The sequence below is a fragment of the Corvus hawaiiensis genome, chromosome Z (assembly GCF_020740725.1).
Source record: "Corvus hawaiiensis isolate bCorHaw1 chromosome Z, bCorHaw1.pri.cur, whole genome shotgun sequence".
In the NCBI taxonomy this organism is placed as follows: Eukaryota; Metazoa; Chordata; class Aves; order Passeriformes; family Corvidae; genus Corvus; species Corvus hawaiiensis.
This window is the reverse complement of record NC_063255.1, coordinates 3,849,980-3,872,333: the sequence shown is the minus strand read 5'-3', so window position 1 is coordinate 3,872,333 and position 22,354 is coordinate 3,849,980. Positions and strand designations below refer to the sequence as shown.

At 40.4% G+C, this 22,354-nt stretch overlaps 1 protein-coding gene across 2 annotated transcripts in view; it reads left to right on the top strand.

Annotated features, from left to right (window-relative positions):
- The first annotated feature begins 5,877 nt into the window (after positions 1 to 5,877).
- Positions 5,878 to 22,354, top strand: part of LOC125320474 (regulator of G protein signaling 7 binding protein) — a 32,244-nt gene continuing 15,767 nt past the window's right edge. The window contains exons 1-2 of one of the 2 annotated variants that reach the window (XM_048292846.1): positions 5,878 to 6,489; positions 9,205 to 9,371. In XM_048292846.1, coding sequence (XP_048148803.1) covers positions 6,331 to 6,489; positions 9,205 to 9,371 — 326 coding nt within the window. In that variant the 5' untranslated portion in view covers positions 5,878 to 6,330. Of the gene's footprint in view, positions 6,490 to 9,204; positions 9,372 to 22,354 lie in introns of those variants that run through there. The other variant, XM_048292847.1, reaches the window with a different exon arrangement.

Sequence of the window (22,354 nt, the reverse complement as noted above, 5' to 3'; positions counted from 1 at the left end):
TCTTCATTTCTGCAGTTTGAAGATTTTCTGTGCTCATGTTTGGGTTTTTAAAGTAGGCGCTTTTTTCGCTCTTAATAACAGAAGTGCTGGTGGGATTAACATTATGTTACTAATGATACTGTGTTTTAAAAAGTTATAGAGGTAAAAGCAAAAGGTATCTGGTTCTATGGGCTGTTTTCTTAGATTTCCTTGTCATTAAAGCATATACTGTGTTGGGCAAATCCAGATAAATTTGAAAAATTTAGTTGGCTAGCTACCTGAGTGCTCCCACAGATATTTCTGTGTAAGTTCATGTTGGAATTACATATGCAAATATATGTGGTAAAGAACTAGAGAAGGTGGAATATATCCTGGGTTATCTGATTTAGAATTTCTTTCACGTTCTGATTTAAAGAATGCAATAGTTATTAAGTGCCAAATATCTTACCATAATAATTTCTAGAATCCTCGAGACATGACTTAAATGTCACAAACAATCCTTTGCAACACTTACAGAGAAGGCAAGTAAAGCAGACTTAGCCATTTTAACATTTTTGCTAGCTTAAGCATGTTGTTTCATGCATTCCTAACCAAGAGCAATATGCCTGTACTGGACTGACAGCTACAGTCTCCCCAGTGATTACATTTTTAAAAAACTTGACAGCAAGCAAAGTAAGCCTCTTCCTCAGCATCTCCACTGCTAATACACTGCATGGACATTAGCTTCCTAAGTGAACTTGGAAATTATTGAGACTTCTAAGACAACAGAACTTAGGAAAGTGTTCCTGTCTTCTTTACGAGTTTAATTGATAGACTGCCTGCATTTGTGGAACTGTGACTATAAATCTCTCTGCACAGATATGTTTCTTTGATTTGAAGGGTATCTATGTAAATTGTTTTTAGATTCAAAATGTACCTGGGTTCAAAAACACTGACTTCTAAAGAAACTGAATACTTTTCTGTGTCTTGGTATTAGACTGGTACACACTTAAAATACATTAGTGTATGTAATCTTTGCTACAAAATAATTTGACTTGGTAAGCCTGAACTGAGCACAGGCTGAAGAGGAAACATGCTGGGAGCTGTCTCTGCTGGAGGATCTCTGAAGTCAGGAAGACTGACACTTTGGATACATGAAAGAGTTATTTATGGAATCAGTATGGAATAGTCCCTCTTGTGGCACTCCTTTCCCCAACTTCCCAGCCTGTATGAAATGATTTATGAAAAAGAAATGGCCATTGACCTGTGATTTTCAATGCATTATTACATTGTTATTAGTGACAGTTAAACAGTTTTACTCCACAGGAAGCCTGATCAAGTACTTTATCTCCAGACACTGATCTGACCCCACATTTCCAGGGTATAAATCTGTGCTGTTTAAAATGTACCATACTTACTTAGAAAGACAGTCACTTGAATTTCTTTAAAAATATATATTTTAAAGAAATGTGGAAAAGTCTATATTGTTTTCATTTTCAATTTAACTTTTAAACTTACAGTTTATTTTTCTGTCTTAAGAAGATCATGCAGAAATACTTTCCTTTTTTTCTTCAGTACCTGCTTCTTTCCTCTTTTCTTCAGTACCTTCTTCTTTCCTCTTCTCTCTATGCATCTGTTTCTAGAGAAAGGGCCTTTTTTCCTCCTAAATTTTACATATCGCTTTCCCCTTTTTTTTTCCTACAAAGGTATCTCTTCACATTTCTCAGAAAATCGGTCTCTCTTTCAGAACTTACTCAGTCCATTACACTTAACATACCCTTGGGAAATACCATCAGAAGCCAACGACCAGAGCAATAAATGGATCAGACAAAAATTGTAACAAAATGGAACAAGAGAAACTCACAAGTAAAAAAAGTTCATCTCTGTTGATTTTTTGGAATTACCATACAGGCAAGGCAGAGGAAAGCCCACATATATACTTTTAGTTCATTTTGAGTTGTAGAGCTGCAAAGAATTTGACTGCAACAGGCCACGTACTTTCTGAACTTTTCTCAAGGTCACCTACCTGTGGTCTTGAGAGGATGCCATGGGAGGAAGCAACAAGCCCCTACCTCCTGCAATCCATTAAACATCAGGAGATGAAGCTAGAGTAAGGAAAACTTGATAGAAATACTAGTTCAGACAAGAAGAAAGAATCATGTCTCTCTCTTCAGGAAAGTTTTCAGCATACATACCTCTGCTTTCAAGGGAGAGCATTTTGTTTCCTGGTGATACCTCTTTTTCAAACTGAGTCTTGTTACTTGCACTGCCCACCCTGCAACAGCCTTTGGTGGCTTAGCTTGGAGCTCTTTCCCCCATCCCCATTCCTGGGATGCCTACAAAAATAATTTTTTCTTATGCATCCCAGACTCAGTTGGTACCTGTTTCTCCAACATAACCTGTGTTGTGCTGATGAAGTGCCATCAAATTCACTATGTTCCATGATGATTTCAGAGGTCAGTCAGAACAATTATGAAAATGTGCAGTCTTACAAATTACAGAAGGAATCACCATATCCACTTCCAAATGTGGACATACTGAATATACAATGTGAAGTAAGTTACTAGAACATCAAAACTGTTCCGAATGTTGGCTGATGGACAAAAGTCAGCTGTGACTCAGCTTTATATAGGGCAGATATATCACCAGGAACTAAATTATAATTTTTCTTAAAAGCCAGTGGGACTTCGGTGCTGATTTCAAGGGATCAGAACTTCAGCCAAGACACGTAATGTAAAAGCAAATATGCTGCACTTTTTGGTAGATTTATTGTTACTGTTGTTTGGTTTAGTATTAGCATCATTTCATTACTGCTATTGCAGTAGCTCTTAATAAGACTAGAAATAGACTGAAATAAGACTACAACATTTGACTAAAATGATCCTTGAGCAACAAATAAAACACTAGCAGTGGTATGGCATAGTATTATATTTTATATTCCCTTCACAAATATATCTGTTCTTACCTACATAGATGTGAGGAGAGGATGTGTTAATTTTGCTTTTTACCAGTATTAAAAATATTTTTCTTGTCATTAGGAGATGTCTTTTCTTTATATTGTAGCAAGGTAATATTCTGGCTCAAAGTATAATCTCATGCATTTATTTCCTATAAAAGTATTAAGTTAAAAATATGAAAAAAATAAGTGATGTCCTTAAAATAAGACAAACAAACTGCAAATTTTTGTTGCTCTGAATGCTGAAAATCTAGTAGTATGTTTACAAAAGTAAAGTTACAATTACAATGTCACTTTAGTTTTAACTAATGTGATAACAGCACTCGGAAGTGCTACAAATCCATCCATACAGCCACACATCCAGTAGCTTACAGTTCTGTGGAAATAGCAGGAAAAGTCTAAAAATAGTTTCAAAGTAGATTCATAGGCCATGTCCAGACAAAGGTGGATATCAGGTTGTCTGTGCTATAGTAATGTTCAGCACAGCCTGAAGAGTTCCTCAACCTGTCAGAGTGCCATTGCTGGCATATTCAAGCTCCTTGGCAAGACTAGGTTAGTCTGTGTGATGTGTTTGATGTTGCTTTGGATTCAAGAACATTACCAAAACACAAAAAAGCTCTTACTCAGTGGCCTGAATAAATACAATTATACCAGAAGTGAGCTAAACAGCCATAGCTCCCTGGCTACAGAGAGAAACAGGACCAGCAGAAGCTGAAGTTGGCTCAGGCCATAGCTCATGCCGAGGCAGTGTGGTCCCCAAGAGCCCCTGGGGAAGGGAACTACAGGCACAGAACGGGCACAGCCGCACACGCCTCTGCATTGGAGGGGCTGGTGCCCAAGGCCTGTGAGCATCAGCCTGGTGAACTGCAACTGCACTGTGGTGCTGGTACACAGAGGAAACAGTTTATCTACTCAATCATTATTTAACCTTTTCTACAATAAACGAATACAATCGTGTTGTATCACACACACCAAACATTTTTTTGGAGCCCCAAAATACTAGGTGTTTTAGAGACACAAAGTAAGTCATAATATCATAGAATATGCTGAGTTGGAAGGGACCTATCAGGATCACTGAATCCAGCTCCTGGCCCTGTGCAGGACACCCCAAGAATCCCACCACATGAATGGGAGTGCTGTCCAAATGATATGCAGAAAAGACTCCACTACTAGAGTAAGTAGTAAAGTAGGTATGTTTATTCCAGCGCTGGGACACATGGGGGATTAGTTCCTCCAAAGCCATGCATGCCGACAGCTGCATTGAGCTTGGTATATATCGGGTTACAAGTTCCATATTCATTAAGTTTCCCAATGCGTCTATACATATTCATTACCTAGCCCCACCTAGCCTCGCCTCATATTACAATGAGCCCAAAAGTCATTCACATCCGCGTTGCGGTTGCGCAGTGCTGTCTGGTGGTCGTGGGCAGGGGTCTCCAAGATGAAGTAAGGGTCTTCCTCAGATGGAGTTGTTATAAACGCATATCGTAATATTGGCTTCTCGCAAGTATTAAGGTGAATATTATATAATGTTAGAAATGCTTTTACTGTGTGGATGTAGTTTTCTTTCTTTTTAGCAAGAATTTAGCAAGTGTGAGCAGGTAAGATAACCTCCAAGCGAACAGAGGATGAGGCCCAAGAGCGGCTAATCAACACTCTGCCCGGAGAACAAAGGGGCCCAAAGCGGATAATCACCACTCTGCCCGGGGGGCAAAGAGGCCCAAAAAGCTGCTATCAACCCTTACTGTCTGGGGAATTAAGAGGCCCACTCGACTATCAACTCTCACCTAGTGAGCCCAGGCCCAAGAATCAAAAGAAATGAAACTGCAAGGCAGAAGAATATGCATGCTCTAAAAAGGCGGAACCAAGGAGTGGCCATGCAGAACAGCGCCTGGAAAAGTTTGAATATGCATAAAGAATAGACAGTAAAAATGGTATAAAAATGACTATCCTCGAGCATCAGGCGTGCTCTTGGCAGAGCACCAAGGCAGCCGGCCGTTACCTCTTCGCTTTATTTTATGTGTCTCTTATTGTCTTTTTATTAAACTTTTAAATTCTCACAGGAGAGTTAACCTCGTTTTTCACAGAGTAAAGGGTCTTCCTCATCCTGAACTTTTCACCTTGCTTCCCTTCGCATGCTCTTTACGTCCCTGGCCCAAGTCCAAACTTCAAGGCTGGTTTAAGTTAGTTTTAGGTTGAAAACAGGATCTTTGGTCAAGATTCCTTCCCTTTATCAATCGTCTTATATCTTCTCATCCTGCTTTGGTAGGCACAGTAAGTGTTGAGCAAGCTGTATGCATTGCTTTTAACAAACAACTTCTTAGCAAATCATTTAACCTCTGCTTCCCCATCCCCCCTGATTCACAAACACTTCTTGAACTCTGTCAGGCTTGGTGACACATCCCTGGCGTGCCTGTTCCAGTGCTCACCACCCTCCGTGTGAAAAATTTTCTGATAGCCAACGTACACCTCCTCTGACTTAGCTTAATGCCATTTCCTCGAGTCTGACACTGGTGGTGAGAGTGAAGGGATTGGCACCTGCCCCTCTGCTTCCCCTTATGAGGATGTTGAATACCACAGCGAGGTCTCCCCTCAAGTCTCCTCCAGGCTGAACAAACCAGTGACCTCAGCTGCTCCTCATAATGCGTCCCTCGTGGTCCCTCGTTGGGACAGTCTCTAACATCTGATTAAATTTGAGCAGCGGACCAAGTGTTTGTTAAATAGAAAAGCGATGCCTAAGCACGCCTCCCGAAGGCCGGTGTCAACTTCGTCACACGCGGGCGGGGACTGCCCTACGCTCCCCGGGCGCGCCGTGGCGGCTCCCGGCGGGGCGGCGGCTCCCCGCGGGTCTCGGCGCGCCGCTCACGGGGCCCCCTCACAGCGCGGGCGGGCTCGGGGCGCGGCGGGCGCGGGCGCGGCGCTCCCGCCCCGTGGGGGCGGTGCTGCTGACGGCGCCAGCCCCCCCAGACCTGCCGCGCCGCTCCCGGCGGGTGCCCGGCCACACGCGGCGGGTCGGGCTTCCCCGCCGGGAGCAGGGGGCGCCGCATGGTGGCCCTTCCCCAGCGGTCACGGGCGCGCTCGCCCCCCCCGCCGGCTGCGCGAAGGAGGACGGCGGAGCATGCCACAGGCGGGGCGGTTCCGCGGGGACTGACATGCTGCTGAAAGAGGGCAGGCGCCAGCCCCTCCGCCTCTCCCCGCGGTAGCGGAGGCGATGCTGCAGGGCGCTCCCGGGACTCTCCCGCAGGCACCAGGCTATCGCCCACAGCAGCCGCGCTCGCTGCCGTGAGCGGCGCGGCTCCGGCCCGGCCGAGGTGACGAGCGGCGCGGGCCCGCACCCGCACCCGTGCCCGGGGCGGCGGCGGCGGGGAAGGCGCTGCCCGCGCCCGCGGGCGGCTCCGCGCGGCGGATGCGTATGCATGAGCGCTGCACCGAGCGGGCGCAGGAAGCGCCCCCGCTCCGCCGCTTCCATCTTCCAGGGCAGCAGGACCTCGCCGCACGGCCGCGACAGCGAACGCCGGGGCAGCGGCTCCGATAGCGCCTACCAGACCCAGAGAGCCCTGGACGACTGTAAGATGGTGGGTACCGCAGGCGGGCTTGCCGTAGTTTTTACCTTTTCCGAGCTCTCCCGGCGCAGGCAGCGGTGCCGCTCCTCCCGCCGCCTTGACTATTCCCATCACGTCCAGTTGCACTGTTTTTAAACCCGCAGTCTCCGCCGGGGTGCTGCCCTGCACCTCAACTCGCGGCGGTTCCAAAGCGGGAGGCGGGAGGGAAGGCGAGACTTGCGGGGAACCGGCTGCGGGACAGGAAGCGGAGCGGGCGCCTGAACAGTCCAGCGGGAGCAGGAGTCCTCGCCCTGGTACACACACTGCAGAGCAGCTGGAGTTGCTTTTTGGTAGATCCGTCTAAATCTGTCCCCAGACTTGCGCTCACTGAAGCCGAAATGAGTAAATAGTTCCCTCCAATGAATCACTGCACTGTCTGCTTGCTGTCTTGTGCAGCAACCACACTCTTGCCCTAAAATCCTTTTAAATCAGGACACAGAATTAGAGGCCCTGAAATTCTGTCCTTGATATATATGGTATCTGTTACCAATCGTCCCAGAGTAGCTCGTTGCAATTTTAAAACCTGAGGTGGAACACCTGCGTCTGTGTTATTTTTGGACTGTCACATTCTGGTATCAGATTTTTCCCCAGTCATGTTCAAAATGCTTGCATCCTGACACTTTCCTCCAAATCAGCGCCATATGCCCCTTTCAGGCTCCTTGAGCTACAGTCAGCCTGACACTGGGCCCCAAAATTGCCCCTCTAGCTAGTGACAGATGTAGAAAAAACATGAAGTCGCTGCTACTTTCCTTGACTGATCTGTGTCTTGCTAAAGCTCTGTCCAGTAGCATTGAAAATGGAGCTGCTACTTTTATTCTGCTGGATTCTGGCAATTTTTTTTCCTCTGGTGCTGAAAAATGTGCTGGCAGATTATCCACTCTGATACTTCAAAACTGGGAGCAATTCCCAGTTCATGGAGGAACAAAAGCTGCCACAGTAGCTCTATAAATATACCCAACAAGTGGATGTTACTGAGTTCTGCCTTTTTTCTCATTCCCAACAGCATGATGTGGGTAGTTACAGAGAAGTTTTTAGAATTGACTGATTAGAAATAAAGTATGTTTTACAGGTGGGTTGTCAAGTTGCAGTAAGATTCAGGAGGTAAAATCAGTGTGGTTTTTCTCTGTCTTGATTCAGCAACATATGTGTGGTTTTGTTTTCCTGAGCAATGATCAGGTGGCCAAATGAGTCTTTTTAGACAAGGGATATCAGGTGAGAACTGGCAAAATGCGTCTGGTGCAACCAGTTACCAGTTGTAGAATGCGACACTTTTCTCTTCTTCCTAATGCAAAATAATCACACTATGACACAATATAGTACAATTTTTTTCCTCTCCGCTGCCTTGATGCATTCTCTTAAGCTACAGAATGATAAGAGTTGAAGACCTGTTTAGCAAATATTGTGCCTAGGGCTTTGTTTAATGTGTGCTTTTGGGTTTGTTTGGGATGTGGGTGTGGGAGGGTGCAGATGTACTGGAACGCGCTCGGGTTGACTTGCTGCTCCTGAAGCAGAGAAACCTATTTGCTATTTGTAAAATGAAATGTAAGAAAGCATGGCCAAAACTATTTTTGATACCATTTCTCAGCTATACAGTTAATTGCAGTGGGATGCATGAAGGGTATGAATGTAACACTGCGGAAGCGACTCATTTATTTTCTGAGCATGAGAATTTGAGGGCTTGACTTTAAAAATTGGTAGCTCTGAAAGACTCCAGGTTCTTAGCATGTTTTTATGTTGGGGTGTGTTGAACTTCTGGTGGTAATGATGACTGCAGAATTATGAGCAATTACTCTTGTCTGTTTTTATGTAGTTTGGAAATTGAGGTCAAAACACAGATAAATAAATACTCTGTTCTATTACTCCAATCCTTTCGCCCCCGCCACCATGTGGAGCAAATGGTCTTATGTGCATTCTTTCAGGAGACAGCAAATGCTTAATTTCCTTAAAATATAATTCCATGTACATGATCAGTGGAACTAAACAATAATGATCTTTCCATCATTGTGAAATTACCCATTTATCTGACAACGTCCATATGTATCTGCCTGATACTGGATTTCTGTAAAGGTTGTAGTGTTTATTTACTCCTTTGTTTCTTTTTCCCACATGCACTTTAGAAAAGGTGCTTTCTGGAATTTTAACAGGAAAATACCTGTCTGGTACATCTTCTCAGCCAGTAACAGCAGATGAGTTTTAAGACTAAAATCTGGGTTGAAGGAAAGTGACAGAACAGAAATCATTACAAAATAAATTAGCAAAATTGCCAATTTAAAAGCAAATGCTACATTCCAGTCCCTAAATGTGCTGTTAATCAGGAAGCAGGAGGAGCAAAGGCAATAATTTCTGGAGATATTTTCGTCTTTCATGATAGCAAAAAATAACCTCATGCTACTAGTAAAACAGATGGTTTTTTTGTCTGCTTAATATTTAATACTAATAACTCAAACACTTTCAGATATTAAAAGCAGAAACACTACTTTCCTACAGATGAACATTTATAGCTCACAGAAGAAGCAGCTGCCATGGAGGCTCTAGTCATTTACTGAATTGTGTGCTCTTGATCCTATGTGCTATGAAATTTTGAGCAGCAGGAACAAGCTCTAGATTGGGCATGTTTTTAAAAAACTGAATTGTTTTTACCAATGTACTTAAAAATTCTCATGTATGTAAATTGTTTTTGTTTTTCAGCTTGTCCAGGATTTCAATACCCAGGTGGCTCTCTATCGGGAGCTGGTAATTTCCATTGGGGATGTCTCAGTCACCTGTCCTTCTCTGCATGCAGGATTGCACAAAACTCGAACCCAAGGATGTGAGATGGCCTATCAGGCTCATCAAAAACTAGCAGCAATTTCTGGGTAGGAGGCAACTTACGTTGAATTAAAGCCGTATTCATGTGCAAATCTTTGTTAAATACTACATTATGGAAACTTTCAGGAAAAGCATTAACTTGTGTTTCTGTTTTATGCATAGAGGTGTATGACCACAAATTTTGCAGAATGCCCATATCCTTACCATAGTACAATTTTGGATCAAATCCTGGTCCCCTTACCAAGAACATATCCTTCTGATTTCACTGGATGCTTTTATGTAAGACAAACAGGATTTTACTGCGTATCACTACAGATCAAGCGGGAAGCCATGCCCTTCAAGGGTGGAATAGCAATAGCTTTCTGCCCAGTCTTCCATTGAGTATATCTAATTGAATAGTTAAGGGACAACTAGCTCAGCTCAACTAGAGACTCAACAAAATTTTATCAAAATTAGGTGAAAATTGAGCGAGGGGAATACAAATACTAGTCTGAAAACTTGTGTTTACATTCTACGTGTTTTTAAACCCTTGTTTGTTGAAATAAGAATGAAAAGTTTGCCAGCATATAACGTTGTAATTTATTCTTTGGTATTACATTATGTACATTCCTTTCCATGGTGACAGAATGTATTATCACATACTTGAGACTATGCCTCAGTGCAAGATCAACCAGCATAAGTAGCTGTTTCCTAAAAAATGGGAATTCATGCTGCTGATTCCATGTGATACACTGATATGCCAGTATGGTGACTGGGGCATTTATATCTGTATGTACCCCCTGACTGATGTCTCATTACACTTTGTCAGAACTGTCTGCATCTGGCTTGTCTACCATAAGCCATTGTGCACCACTGGAAGAAAAACCAAAACTTTTTTGCAGCTCTGCCTAATCCCCATTAAATTTATTTCATCACTTTAATATATATGAGAAATCTGTCATAGGCTTGGTATGTAAGGGGAACCCACAGTAACAAACCAAACATAAAAAGATTTTATTTTAGTAGAATTACCACCATTTTCAAGTAAGACTGTGCAAAGTCACTTAAGGTGCCTTTTTGACCTCTGATTTGTTCCTCAAACAAAATACACATTTTTAAAATACTAAAATCGGTGGGAATTTAAAAAAAAACCAGCAGTGAATAGACATAGTTCTTTTTAATCAGTACGCTGAAAACGTGAAAAAAACAGTAGTGAAATCTATCTTGTGTGCTTTCATATAATATAAACAAAGATAATACATTTGAATAGCTTAACCTATTTTGTAACTTCCAAGTATTTTCCCCCATAAAGAAAACAATCGATACATGCTCATTTAGAAAGTACTGAGTTTTTTTAAGCAATCATTTCGCAGTTGGAAGTCTGTCATACACACAAAGATGTCCTGAAGGTTGTGCAGTTGCTGCAAGATTGACATTTGGCTAATCTAAAACTGTTTTAAATAACTGTGATAATACTGTGATATCCATAACAACTGGTAGGTGTTAGAAACTCTGGAAATGACTTGTTTGGTTTGACAGACATTTTACAAGATGTGCTTCACATCCCCACCCTCCTGTAGCTGAGGAAAGGCATATGAGACAAATAAACTTTTTTGGTGTATTTGTGAGGAAGGGTGGGAGATGAAGATACAGCAAGAATTCAGGGTAGAAAAGAAATAGGAGAGCAGTAATAAATAGTCTCAGAGATAGAGTCTTCAGCTCAGCAGAAAGACTGATGTAGTGCATATTATATAGAATCTGGAATAGGAATCTAATTGGATAGGAAGAAAAAGTATCAGGAAGAAAAATGCTTAGGGACAGGAATGCATTAAATCATCCTCGGTATTAAATAGTCAGGAGGGTAGTGTGTTGCTCAGAAACCACTGTTAGTCAGCAGATGGGATGGAGGCTTATTTAGTTCACTGCGTTAGTTCAAAATGCACAGCACTGCACTGGGTAATACAAAAAGGTCTTATTAAAGAAAACGTGTTGCTTTCTCACCTAGAAGGAATAATAGCAAGCAGCTGTTTATGTTACTAGACTATAATGTTTCAAAGCATTCTATTAATTCCATCAGTAATGTTCAGTTGGTCTCTTAGGTTATCTGCCTGAGGTGTTGCAGGGCACTCTTTCTTATTTGAGAAGCTGGTGTCACTAAGACAATACTAAATTCAAATATCTTGTTTGTACTGATGTTTTCCTTGGAAAATTAGCAGACAGCTTACTGTTACGCTGTTCCTCTTGGAATATATGGGGATTTCACAGAATCACAGAACTGTTAGGGTTGGAAGGGACCTCTGGAGATATCTGGAGATCACCTAGTCCAACTCCTGTAGGCACTAGTGCATTTGAGACTTAAGTGCATGCCTGACTTGGGCGATTAGAAGAGGCACCTATTTCCTTTCCTAATTCACTTGTTCTGCAAGACTAAGCAAGGTAACAAAGAGAAAAGATGCAAAGACTTGGAAGGAGAGAAACAAAAACAAATCCTCTAGTGCTGGGGAAGGCAGCTCTGGGAAGAAATCTGGAAATTGTTGAAAGGGAAAGAAATGCTGAGGTAGAGATAATGCATTAGGAACTGAGCAAGATAGAAGTCATGAGGACAGAAAAATACGTTGGTCATGGGCATATCTGTTTTGGAATATTAGGCAGACATCAGAGTAGGACAGTGGTGTAATGTGAACAAGAAGAGAAAGCTGCAAGTGTACCTATTGAAAAAAGATACACTAATATGCCAACAGAAACAGATTCAGCTAGAGAAGAGAGGAAGTGAAAGTCACACTTATGTTTTAAAAACTGAGAGAAAGAAAGACAAAGGAGATAATGAAAAAAAGACAAGGTAGCATGGGAACATAAAATCTTATAAAGTCCACACTGGATTAAACCGTATCACCCCATCTAGCTCAAGTCTGATGGCTGCTGGTAGCAGAGATTTCATAAAAAGTAAGCAAAGATACATAAACCAGGTTGTGCATGGAACGATGCCTTCCCTCATGTACTTGCTGCTACCCAGCACTCAGTAAGCAAAGGCTGCATCTGAACAATCTGTATCTGACAAACGTGAGTTCTCACTGAGGATTTCAGGATTTCTCTAAATATTAAGGTCTTTAACTCAAAAAATGCTGAGGATGAACAAGGACATTTTTATACTGTGGTGTATTTAAAAATCTATTTACTAAAAAAATATATTTGAAAAAGGAAACTTCAAACTAAGTCTCCAACTGAATAGGCCCTCCTAGGTATTACAACCTCTTCTTTACTTGTTATCTTTTTCTTATAGAAATATTGAAATTTTAGCAAAGGGGAGTAAAGATTAGAAATAAAAATAATCTAAATTGAAATATCTTTTAGGAATGCCAATCAAAGTAAACCCTTCTTTCAGTGTTGGTTTTCTCAGGACTTCAGGTCAATTCCTGCTCTCATACTAAAAGTTCCTAGTGATTTTTAATGAGCTGTCTTCTGAAGAAGGTGAGTAAGGTTTGGTCCTTTCATCACATTTTCTGCTGTATAGTGTAGCAGAAATTAAATATCTCAAATTATTTACATTGTGCATCCTTGTAGTATTAGTTGCCATGGTCAAAACTGGAGAAAGTACAGCAACAAGAAAATGAGTCAGCATTTTCCAAAGAAAAAGGAAAAATACTTGTAAGAAGATGGGGGAGAAAGATGCAGATCTCTGTTATGGAAGAGAGTCTGGTTTATGGAATGATAGAGTGGTGGTCTGTTAGAATTCATCAAATAGGGAGCTGGCTGTATACATGGAGTCCACTAGGTCTGGGATGTCAACAGAAAGATAACTCAGAATTGTATTTTAAGATACAGGTCTGCACAACTGTGCACACACTTTTGTAAATGTCCTTACATATTCTCAAGCACTTGATATGCTTACATAATGTGTGCACTTGGCACACTGAAACCAGAACTGGCAGTATCTCTCTGACAGTCTGATATATATGTTGGCAGTGGCTTTTTTTGCATGAAACAGAACTGTGTGAGGAGCTCAGGGGTGCATGGCAATGTTCATCTGTGTGAGCGTAGCTCTGAAAGTGATTTTTCTGTTTTTATGACTGGTGTTCCAAAGTCCAAAATCTAAGGAGGAATAAACCTCTACACCCATACACTCTGGGACAGCAGCTTTGCAGAAGAGGATCTTGGGGGTTCTGGTGAACATCGAGTTGAACATGAGCCAGTGCTGTGCCCTTGTGCAAAGTGGGCCAGCAGCCTCCTATGCTGCTTTAGGAAATGCTGCCAGCAGGTCGATGGAACTCATCCTTCCTTTCTACTCAGGGCTGTTGAGGCCATATCCGGAATACTGGGTCCAGCAGTGGGCTCCCTAGTAGAAAAGAGGAAAGGACATACCAGAGCAGATCTAGTCAACTACCTTAGAGATGGTTAAGCAGCATCCCCCATAAACGGCAAGGCTGTCAGACGTGGGATTGTTTAGCTTGGAGAAGAGAAGTCTTGGAGGGGGATATTATCAATATGTATAAAAAATACCTGATGGAATACTGTAAAGAAGACGCAGTCAGGCAGTTCTCAGTGGTATACAGTGATACGACGGCAGGTAAAAATTGAAATATAAAAAAAATTGATTAAAAATTTTTTTAAACTCCCTTTGTGCTGTGAGGCAGGTAGAATATTGGAACAGGTGCACTGAGAGGTTCTGGAGTCTCCATCCTTGGTGATACTCAGAATTCAACTGGTCATGGCCCTCAGCAACTCTCTGTAGCTGACGCTGATTTGAGCAGGAGGTTTGGATCAAGTTAGTTCTAGATGTCTCTTCCAGCCTGTGACAAAGTCATCATGAATCTCCTTGGGAAAATTCAAAGACAAAGTTTCCTTATTTGACATATGCATATGTTACTTCTGTAAAATAGTTGTTAATTTTAAGTTCCTGTCAGTTCAAGAGAAGTTGAGAAAGTCACCTAAAAATCTCATCCTGATTGCATTCCTGTGCACAAAAAGATTATCATAGTGTTGCTTAAAGTTTTTAATTTTATGTAATTTCTACTTTTGTTTCCCTTTGCAGTCTACAGTGGGAATTCTCATGTTTTCAATAAGCACCAAATAGTAATTTCTGAGAGCTAATTAATGGAAGATTGTTTCCTAAGGCTATTTTAAAACATACTTCTGACACTCAATTTTGGCCAGTTTTTTATTGAACTGTCTGAATTTTCCCTGAATTACAAACCTTCAAAATTACTACCTGCTTTCCAAAGCACGCTAACAAAAAAGACTGCTTCGAAATACTTTACAAATTAAATGATGAAAAGAAGACTCCAGATCTATAAGTTAAAGAAAGCTGTATAGAGACAGGCATAACAGAAAGCATTTTAACTGTTTAACTGCACATGTTAAATGAAACTCTGCTGCTAGTCAGTATTAGCTGAGCAGAAACAAAGCACAGCAGCACTTAGCTCAACAGGGAAGAATTTTTATAATCGTGATTCAAAACCATCTTTATGCCAACAAACCAGAGGTCTGCCCCAGCTAGATACCAATCGAGTAGCATTTATGGAGATCTCTGTGCTCCCTAGACATCTTTGCAGTCATTGCCATGGTACTCCTCTAAATGTGTGTGTCAGGTGGGGAGAGTGATAATGTCGATCATGGGATTCTGAATCACAGGCACTGCTGCTGTATCCAACCTCTGTTGGAGATGTTAGCGTTGTTTCAACTGCCAGATGAAAGTTAAGAAGTAAGGTAAGAGATTGCACCATGATAACCAGAATGTGGCCTGATAAAACTATAGTTAAATACCAAAAATAATGTTATGATACATAAGAAAACAAGGAAAGCAGTCAATATTCACTGCAAGAATCAATACTGTTATACATGATAATACCAGTAGCATAATGCCCTCTGAATCCATACAAGGTGATTTCTTGCGTTGTAGATGTTATAAACAGTAACAGCTTAAATAGCTGTTACTATAAAAAGTAACAGCTTTAAGCTTAACAGCTTAAACAGCTCTGACCTTAAAAATACTGTGAAGTAAAAAATACTGAGATCTTCCACTTCAGAAAACTCTTGGAAATAAAAAACCTCATTTTGCTTTCCCAGGCTGTACTAAAAGCATTTCAGTAAGTTGTTTCAATGTGGCATGCTAGATCCCACAACTCTTAAAAATCATTTAATAGTACCTCACTTAGGAAATTGTCCTGATGATTTAACTATGACTGTCCACAATGAGTAAAGTCAGGGAGATGTTTGTCTCCCTCCGAAGAAGAGTTTTTCAGGATATGGAGCAAGTTCATTACTGAGCATTCTTACCATATAAAGTCTCATTTTCCTTCAACTTAGACATTCAGCTTCTGTAAACATTTACTGGAATTTTCTTACATGGTTAAAATTTTCTTGTAATTTTGAGCGTATCGGGTTCTAGAAGCAAATTCTGACAGTGTTTATTCATTTTTGGTTGGCTGGCATATCTTCACTGATTTCTATGTCCTGAAGTGATTGCAAACTTAGTACCGTGTATCAGAGACTACACGTGTTCCAGGGACTCAAATCCCATTTTGAATAATGGGAGTTGGTCTACATGGGAATGTTTTGATAAAAAAGCTCAGATGTGGATAGTTTAACATACCCCTTCAGGACCAAGTAGTGCATGATAGTGCAGAGTAAGTATACCCTGGCTTACTCCTTTCACAAAGGAGTAAGATGCGCATGTTGTTCTGAATAGATTCCTTGTAAAAAATTTCTCTAATTATACAAACCACATGCATCTAAAATGATGGAAAGGGATGGCAAAAAGATCGAACTATTTTCTGTGGAACTGAGTTAAGGTGGGTTTGCTTATTAAGAACAAAATCTGTTTACTCAATTTAAGCTGCAAGTTGAAAATGAAATCATTTAAGTCATATCTCCAGTTCAGAAAGCAAATAATGGAAGAAAAACGAAGGTTATTTACTAAGGCTAGAATTTTCAAAATAGCTGACCTCTATAGACTGATTTTTTATTTGTACCTTTGTCTTTGGAAGTGCTTTAATAGGTATTTGGGACTTGAAGATACAAGGTATTAGTATCTCCCTTTATAGATCTATCTTTCATAACTGGAGGCCAGATTTAGTAAAGGGCAAACAGACCTAAAAGTGAATTTATTACTCTATTATTTTTCTATGTTTGGAACAGCAATTCTGAAAATTCTGGAAATTCTACGTCTGCAGTAATGCAGCGTAACTTAGTTTTGACGAAGTGGAAGAGCTTACAGCACCTTGCCTAATGATAAACCTCACCGGCAGTCAGGACAGCAGTCTTGCTTGTCCTGACAAGGTTGATCCCAGAGATGCTAGCATCCTCGAGAGCTTGACACACCATTTTGGTGCTCCTCATGAAACACAGTGGCCCATGCCACTTTGTTTTAGCCAAAGCTGAAGGTGAGTCAATTTCTAGACCCCTTGCACCTGCCTCCTAGAAAAGGGAGGAAAGTGAGAAAAGTAGAAAGTGAGTGCTAAAAGTAGAACAGACATCATCTTTGTCAGTCTCCTACTTGCTTCTTTCTTCCATCTGACACTCAATTGGCACATTCACAGCCCTTTCCAGTGCACTGCTGAGACTCCAAGACTGGATATGCTGGGTAAGCCAAACAGGTAAGCCTGCCCCTTGCATGAAGGGTCCTCCCAACAGCCGGGAAGCTGTGTCACAGCCCAGCAGCCAGGGATGCTGCCCATTTTTGAGGATCACCACAAACGGCAATATTCTCCCTGGGAGGCATAAAACAGCATAGCTGTTCCTCTGTGACATAACCTGAAGGTATGAGGTGTGGGGAATTAGGGCGCACATTGCCATCATCTGACCCAGTGGAAAGAGTATTTTGCATGAGGAAGAAAAACTGTGTTGAGGTCTGGTCTGTACTTGGGTTTCAAGCAGTGCCATTGCAGGTAAACATCTAAAACTGTTAGGGAACTTCCTTTGTGGTGTTCTAAGCCTTGCTCCCATAATGTTTTTCTATGTTTTAAGCAGATGAAATACATAAAGACACAGGGAAGTAGAGACTCAGAATTCAGGTAAAGGCTCATTATTCCTCAGCATTCTGTATCTTCACCCTGGCAAACTTTGAATTTACCTGCACAGTACCGTGGTCTAGGGTTGGAGTACCCTGTAGGTTTAGGTTGGTTCGCCTTCCATTTTGACATGCCCTCTGCATTCATCACTCCCATTATGGGTTCCTGGAACCTAGAAGACGATACCAAAATGTAAGATACTAGTCTTTCAATGGAATCTTCTCTTCTCTTCTCTTCTCTTCTCTTCTCTTCTCTTCTCTTCTCTTCTCTTCTCTTCTCTTCTCTTCTCTTCTCTTCTCTTCTCTTCTCTTCTCTTCTCTTTTCTCTTCTCTTTTCTCTTCTCTTCTCTTCTCTTCTCTTCTCTTCTCTTCTCTGCATGAGCAGCATTCCACTATAGTTAGATTTTAAAGGGTGGTTTCTCGAAGTCTAACTCATTAATAATGGAGTATTCCAGACATATGTAAGAGTATTTATCTGTAGCAATGGTTGAAACAACCAATCTGTTTTACATTCTTATTTTGAGGTATACAAACCTTTACGTGAGAAATTTAAGTAAAGGAAAACAACATACGTTACCAAACAGATATGGGGACTGAATTACATTGGTGGGGCCTCTTTAGAAATGCTGCAGAATCAGAGCTGACCTTTTGCAGAAAATTCAGTGTTTCTGCCAGCAGTCTCTAACTTTATGCCCTTCTCTTGCCCCATTTTGTCTTTTCAGAAGATACGCTCTCATTGTTGGACATAAAATGCTTTTCTCACCTCTACTGTGCAAGTCATTTTCTCAGGGAGTAAACAGCCAGAGGATCCAGCAGTTAGGTATATTTCTAGAAATGAACTGTGAGAATTTTGAAAAGCCCACAGAACTTTATGTGGACTCTCTTTTGACAGTTGCTGTTACCTTCACTTCACTCCAGATTTTCTCATTCCCTTTTCTCCTTTGTCATCCCTTTTTTCAGTGTTTCTGTTTCTTGTTTTTTTTCCCTCATAGCCTGTCTCCACTCAGTAATGAAATTAATATCTGATTTGCTACTGTCACATTAACTGTTTGGGAACTCCTCATGGCAAAGTCTTGAATGTATGTATGACAAGCCCACTGGAATCCACTGACCTTTAGATCTGCGGCATTAAACATGACGAACAAAAATAATAATTTTTTCAAACCTCTGTGTTTCGAGAAAATTCTGAAAAATCTCATTCAGTCCCTGACCGATGTTTCAGATGAATTACTTACTAAATAGGGGTACCAATTCTTACTATCTCTGAAAAATACTTAGTAATTTTACATCATATTTCAGTCTTTCAAGGGAAAGCATTGTTTTCAAATACTCTGTTTTATATTGCTATAGTTTTTATCTAAATAATGCATGTTAATATTGCATTTTTATCATACTGTTTTCATCATTTATTTCTTTTGAAATTGATTTTTAAATGTCAGTTTGCTGGAATTCTAAGCCCTAACATGTAACAGCACATAGCAACTCCTGTTGCTATGTCTTGTCATGTCATGTCAGAAGCGGAATCAGTTAATAAGCTCTTCTTGAGCAAAAACCTGAGTGTTACTAGCTTATGTCAGTAAATAGTGCTTCACAAGGGGATCTAGAGCTAAACTTTAGAAGGTATTTATAGACAGAAGTGTGGCTGATCATGAGCCTTTCATGTCATGCTGCTTCTATGCCCACAACAATTAGGGGTGCCAGAGAAGCCTACATGGTTCAAAATTAATGTTAGACCAATCCAAAATAACTTTTTCATTGCAGTATTTCTGAAAAAATAATGTACGGAAACTTCATACCTACCTTCACAGATATAAATAAAAGTTGCACTTGTGTTTATCTGTAACCAAGACAGCCAAGAAGCGTGCCTTTGTGTCCCCATTAGGCCAACTGTTTTGAGACCTGTTTCAATAGCATATTTCAGTATTTCTCTTCTATAGGTTTCTAATGAAACACAGCTAAAGCTAAGAATTTAATGACAAGTTTTTAGTGCTCCTTTCCCAGTCATTTTCCTAAATACTGTTTGATTAAGAAATCCCACATAGCTGCAATTTGATAGGAACTCTGCTTGTCTTTATTCTGGTTAGCTTGGCTTATATTGTTTTCAGAAAATTACTTCTGATTCTCACTGAATCTTACAGAGCCAGTCTATGTGAAGAATATGTTCATATATCTTAAGAGAAGTGAAAACATGAGATAATGAAGTTACACGCATTAGAAAGGCTTCAGCATGAGCTCTTAGAATTCCACATGTGCTGGGATTTTGCTTCTGATTTCTTACCTCTTTTTTTTAAGTTTTGGACTGAAAATTGCAAGTTAATGGAAATGTTTTTACCAATGCTCAGTATTTCTCCACATTCTGTAACACTGCTCTCTAGTTAGAAAGGACCATTTTGATTCTGTGCCCCTCACTGAAACCAGCCAATGGCATTGCCAGGTAAATTGTGCAGGGCCATGCAATTAAGAGCATGTCCTTCTCATGCCCCACATTTGGTCATGCTCTTTCAAGCGCTGCACTTCCTGCATAGTCAGCTAAGAAAAGACTTCACACTTACTGTGATCTGCATGGTACATGGAGGTTTGCTCTAGTGAGAGGTCGAGTATCAAAGGGTAACTACTCTTAGCAGCATCATCAGTACCTTGCAAGATCAGTCTCCAGCTATGGGAGATACCAGTTCTGTCAGGCCTACACTGGAAAAATTCCAACCAATTTCAACAAGGTGTACAAAATCTGTTGTAATTTTTCTAATTGCTTTATCGTTCTGTTTCTGAGCAATTAGTTAAATATTTGAAACCATTATCTGGGCATTAAGATTTCACCTTGACACAGCATTAAAAGAAGCATTCCTTAATCCAGAATCTTTCCAGTATTACCAGTTAAATGCTGTTTAAATTCATGTTTTAAAATTTAACATATATCAAAGTGTTGGCTGTTAATGCATAGAATTTTCTCCTTGATGGGTACATTTCTAGATCTACATTTACATTTTCCACATAATTTTTAACTATCAGAGAAATAATATACTGAATTATTTGTATATTAACATAGAAGGTCTTATTTTCTCTTATGTTCCATTTTTTATCTTGCTGTTCTTATTTTTCATAAGAATACTTTCATCATGAACATTTCCTGGCAGCAGATCTGGTGTAAGAATTCAAATACCGACATATTAAATTCTGTGCTCAAAGTTGTTGAAGAAACTGCTTCCCATTTCAGAAGAAAACAAGTTTGCATTTATTGTTTGAGCAAAGAAAAGCTGACACATCATATCTCTGTCTATCAGGGCAAGACAGATCATTGCAAATCTAGTGTTGGTAACCTTGGCAGCACGGCAAATGGTTGAGTGGCAAAATACTTAAAAGTGCCATGTTTATACAGCAGCCTCCAATTATTTCCAACAGCTTTGGAGTTGTTACTGTGGTGAAACAGCACTATCCACCCTTATGCGTTTACAAGCCCTTCCAAAAAAAACCCCAACACCAATAAAGCAGCATTTGGTACTTGGGAATAGTATGACAACTGCAACCACAGTATGTAAGGCTGAGCAGGATGAGGCTGTGTGCTGAGGAAGCAGTCCCTTCATGCAGGGTGAAGAGCTCCAGTGCACCAAAGTCGTGGACATTCCAAAGTCTGGGCATTTAATTTAACTGCAGACCTACCCAAAGTAGTGGGTACAGACTTTCGCAGTTCATTTTGCATCATTCAAGACTCAGAAATTAGTAGTACGTCTGTGCAGCTGCTAATACATGATACTGAATGGCTAAGAAAAACTTGATGGAAAAATCCTTGTTTCCCAAGCAGAAAAAAAGGCTTTGCAAAGAGGGAAAAAACCAAAAGTAACACCAGTTCACAAAGTCAAGTGGAGACCAAAGTAGGATTAAGAAATCTGAAGTGAAAAAATTGCGGAGTTCTTTTTGCTAGAATACTGCTTCCTGAACACATTTTATCAACAGATGGTTTTAAAAATTTCTTTTTCCTTATGTGAATTTAAATTCAGGAAGCTAATCTATTTCTTTTTTCTTTTTTTTTTTTTTTTTTTGACACATTCAAGTTTTCTCAGTCTCTCAGCTGTGATTTTTAACTACTCTTACAGATTTGGTTTGTGAATTATCTGGTGGCACTGTGTGAGATTCTTTTACTGATTCTATAACAATTTTTCATTTGGGATACTTTCATATGGAGGTATTTGAACATATGATTTTTTAAAAAGATAAAAAATACTCTGAGGCGTAAGCGTGACATATTCAGAGCACTCCTAGAAGCATTTGATACCTAGAGAATCCCAAACACTGCCTTATTCTGAGCAACCTAGTACTATCTACTGGATGTGCTGTTTTCTTTCCAGTTTAGAATTGCAGCAGTCACAGTGTTTGACCAATAGACCAAAAAAAAAAAAAAAAAAAAAAAATTATGAAAATATATAGATCTTTTCAGTAATTGCTAATGCAATATAGCTCTTATCCAAATCACAGTGAAACTTACGGAACATCTTCACTTTAAGTAGTCCTGGTAGCAAGGTGGTTTGTAATAATTTGAGGAAAAGCAATACCATGTTCCTTGTGTTTTCATTCTAACCACTCTTCACAACTGCTCTGGTTTTCCCATTTTGGAATATGGAAAACCAGATACCTGATAGCAGGTATCCAGATCACGCTAATGCTTTAAGGAATGCCTTTTAGGAAAAAAAAGAAATTGAAATTTATATTCAAGGAAAGTACTAACAGAAATGAAATGGAAAAAGGAAGTGTTACAAATCTAAGGAATCAGCTGGTTTAGTGTCCTGTGAATGGTCAACAGCAGATGGCATCACTTGCCTGCAGCAGAGTTCCTTCTAAATCCAGTATGTTTGTAGTTCGTTGTGACTGAGATCCTACAGCATCAAATACCTAAAGCATTTACCTCTCCTTCAGGCTCTCTGGAAAGTTTGACCGTACTTGTCCACACAAATAAGAACCAATTTCGAAAATGACCACACATCAGATACTAGTTTTCATAAAATTTCTGTACAACTGTTAATCAAAGGAACTGCACGGGAGTGTAGGTACGAA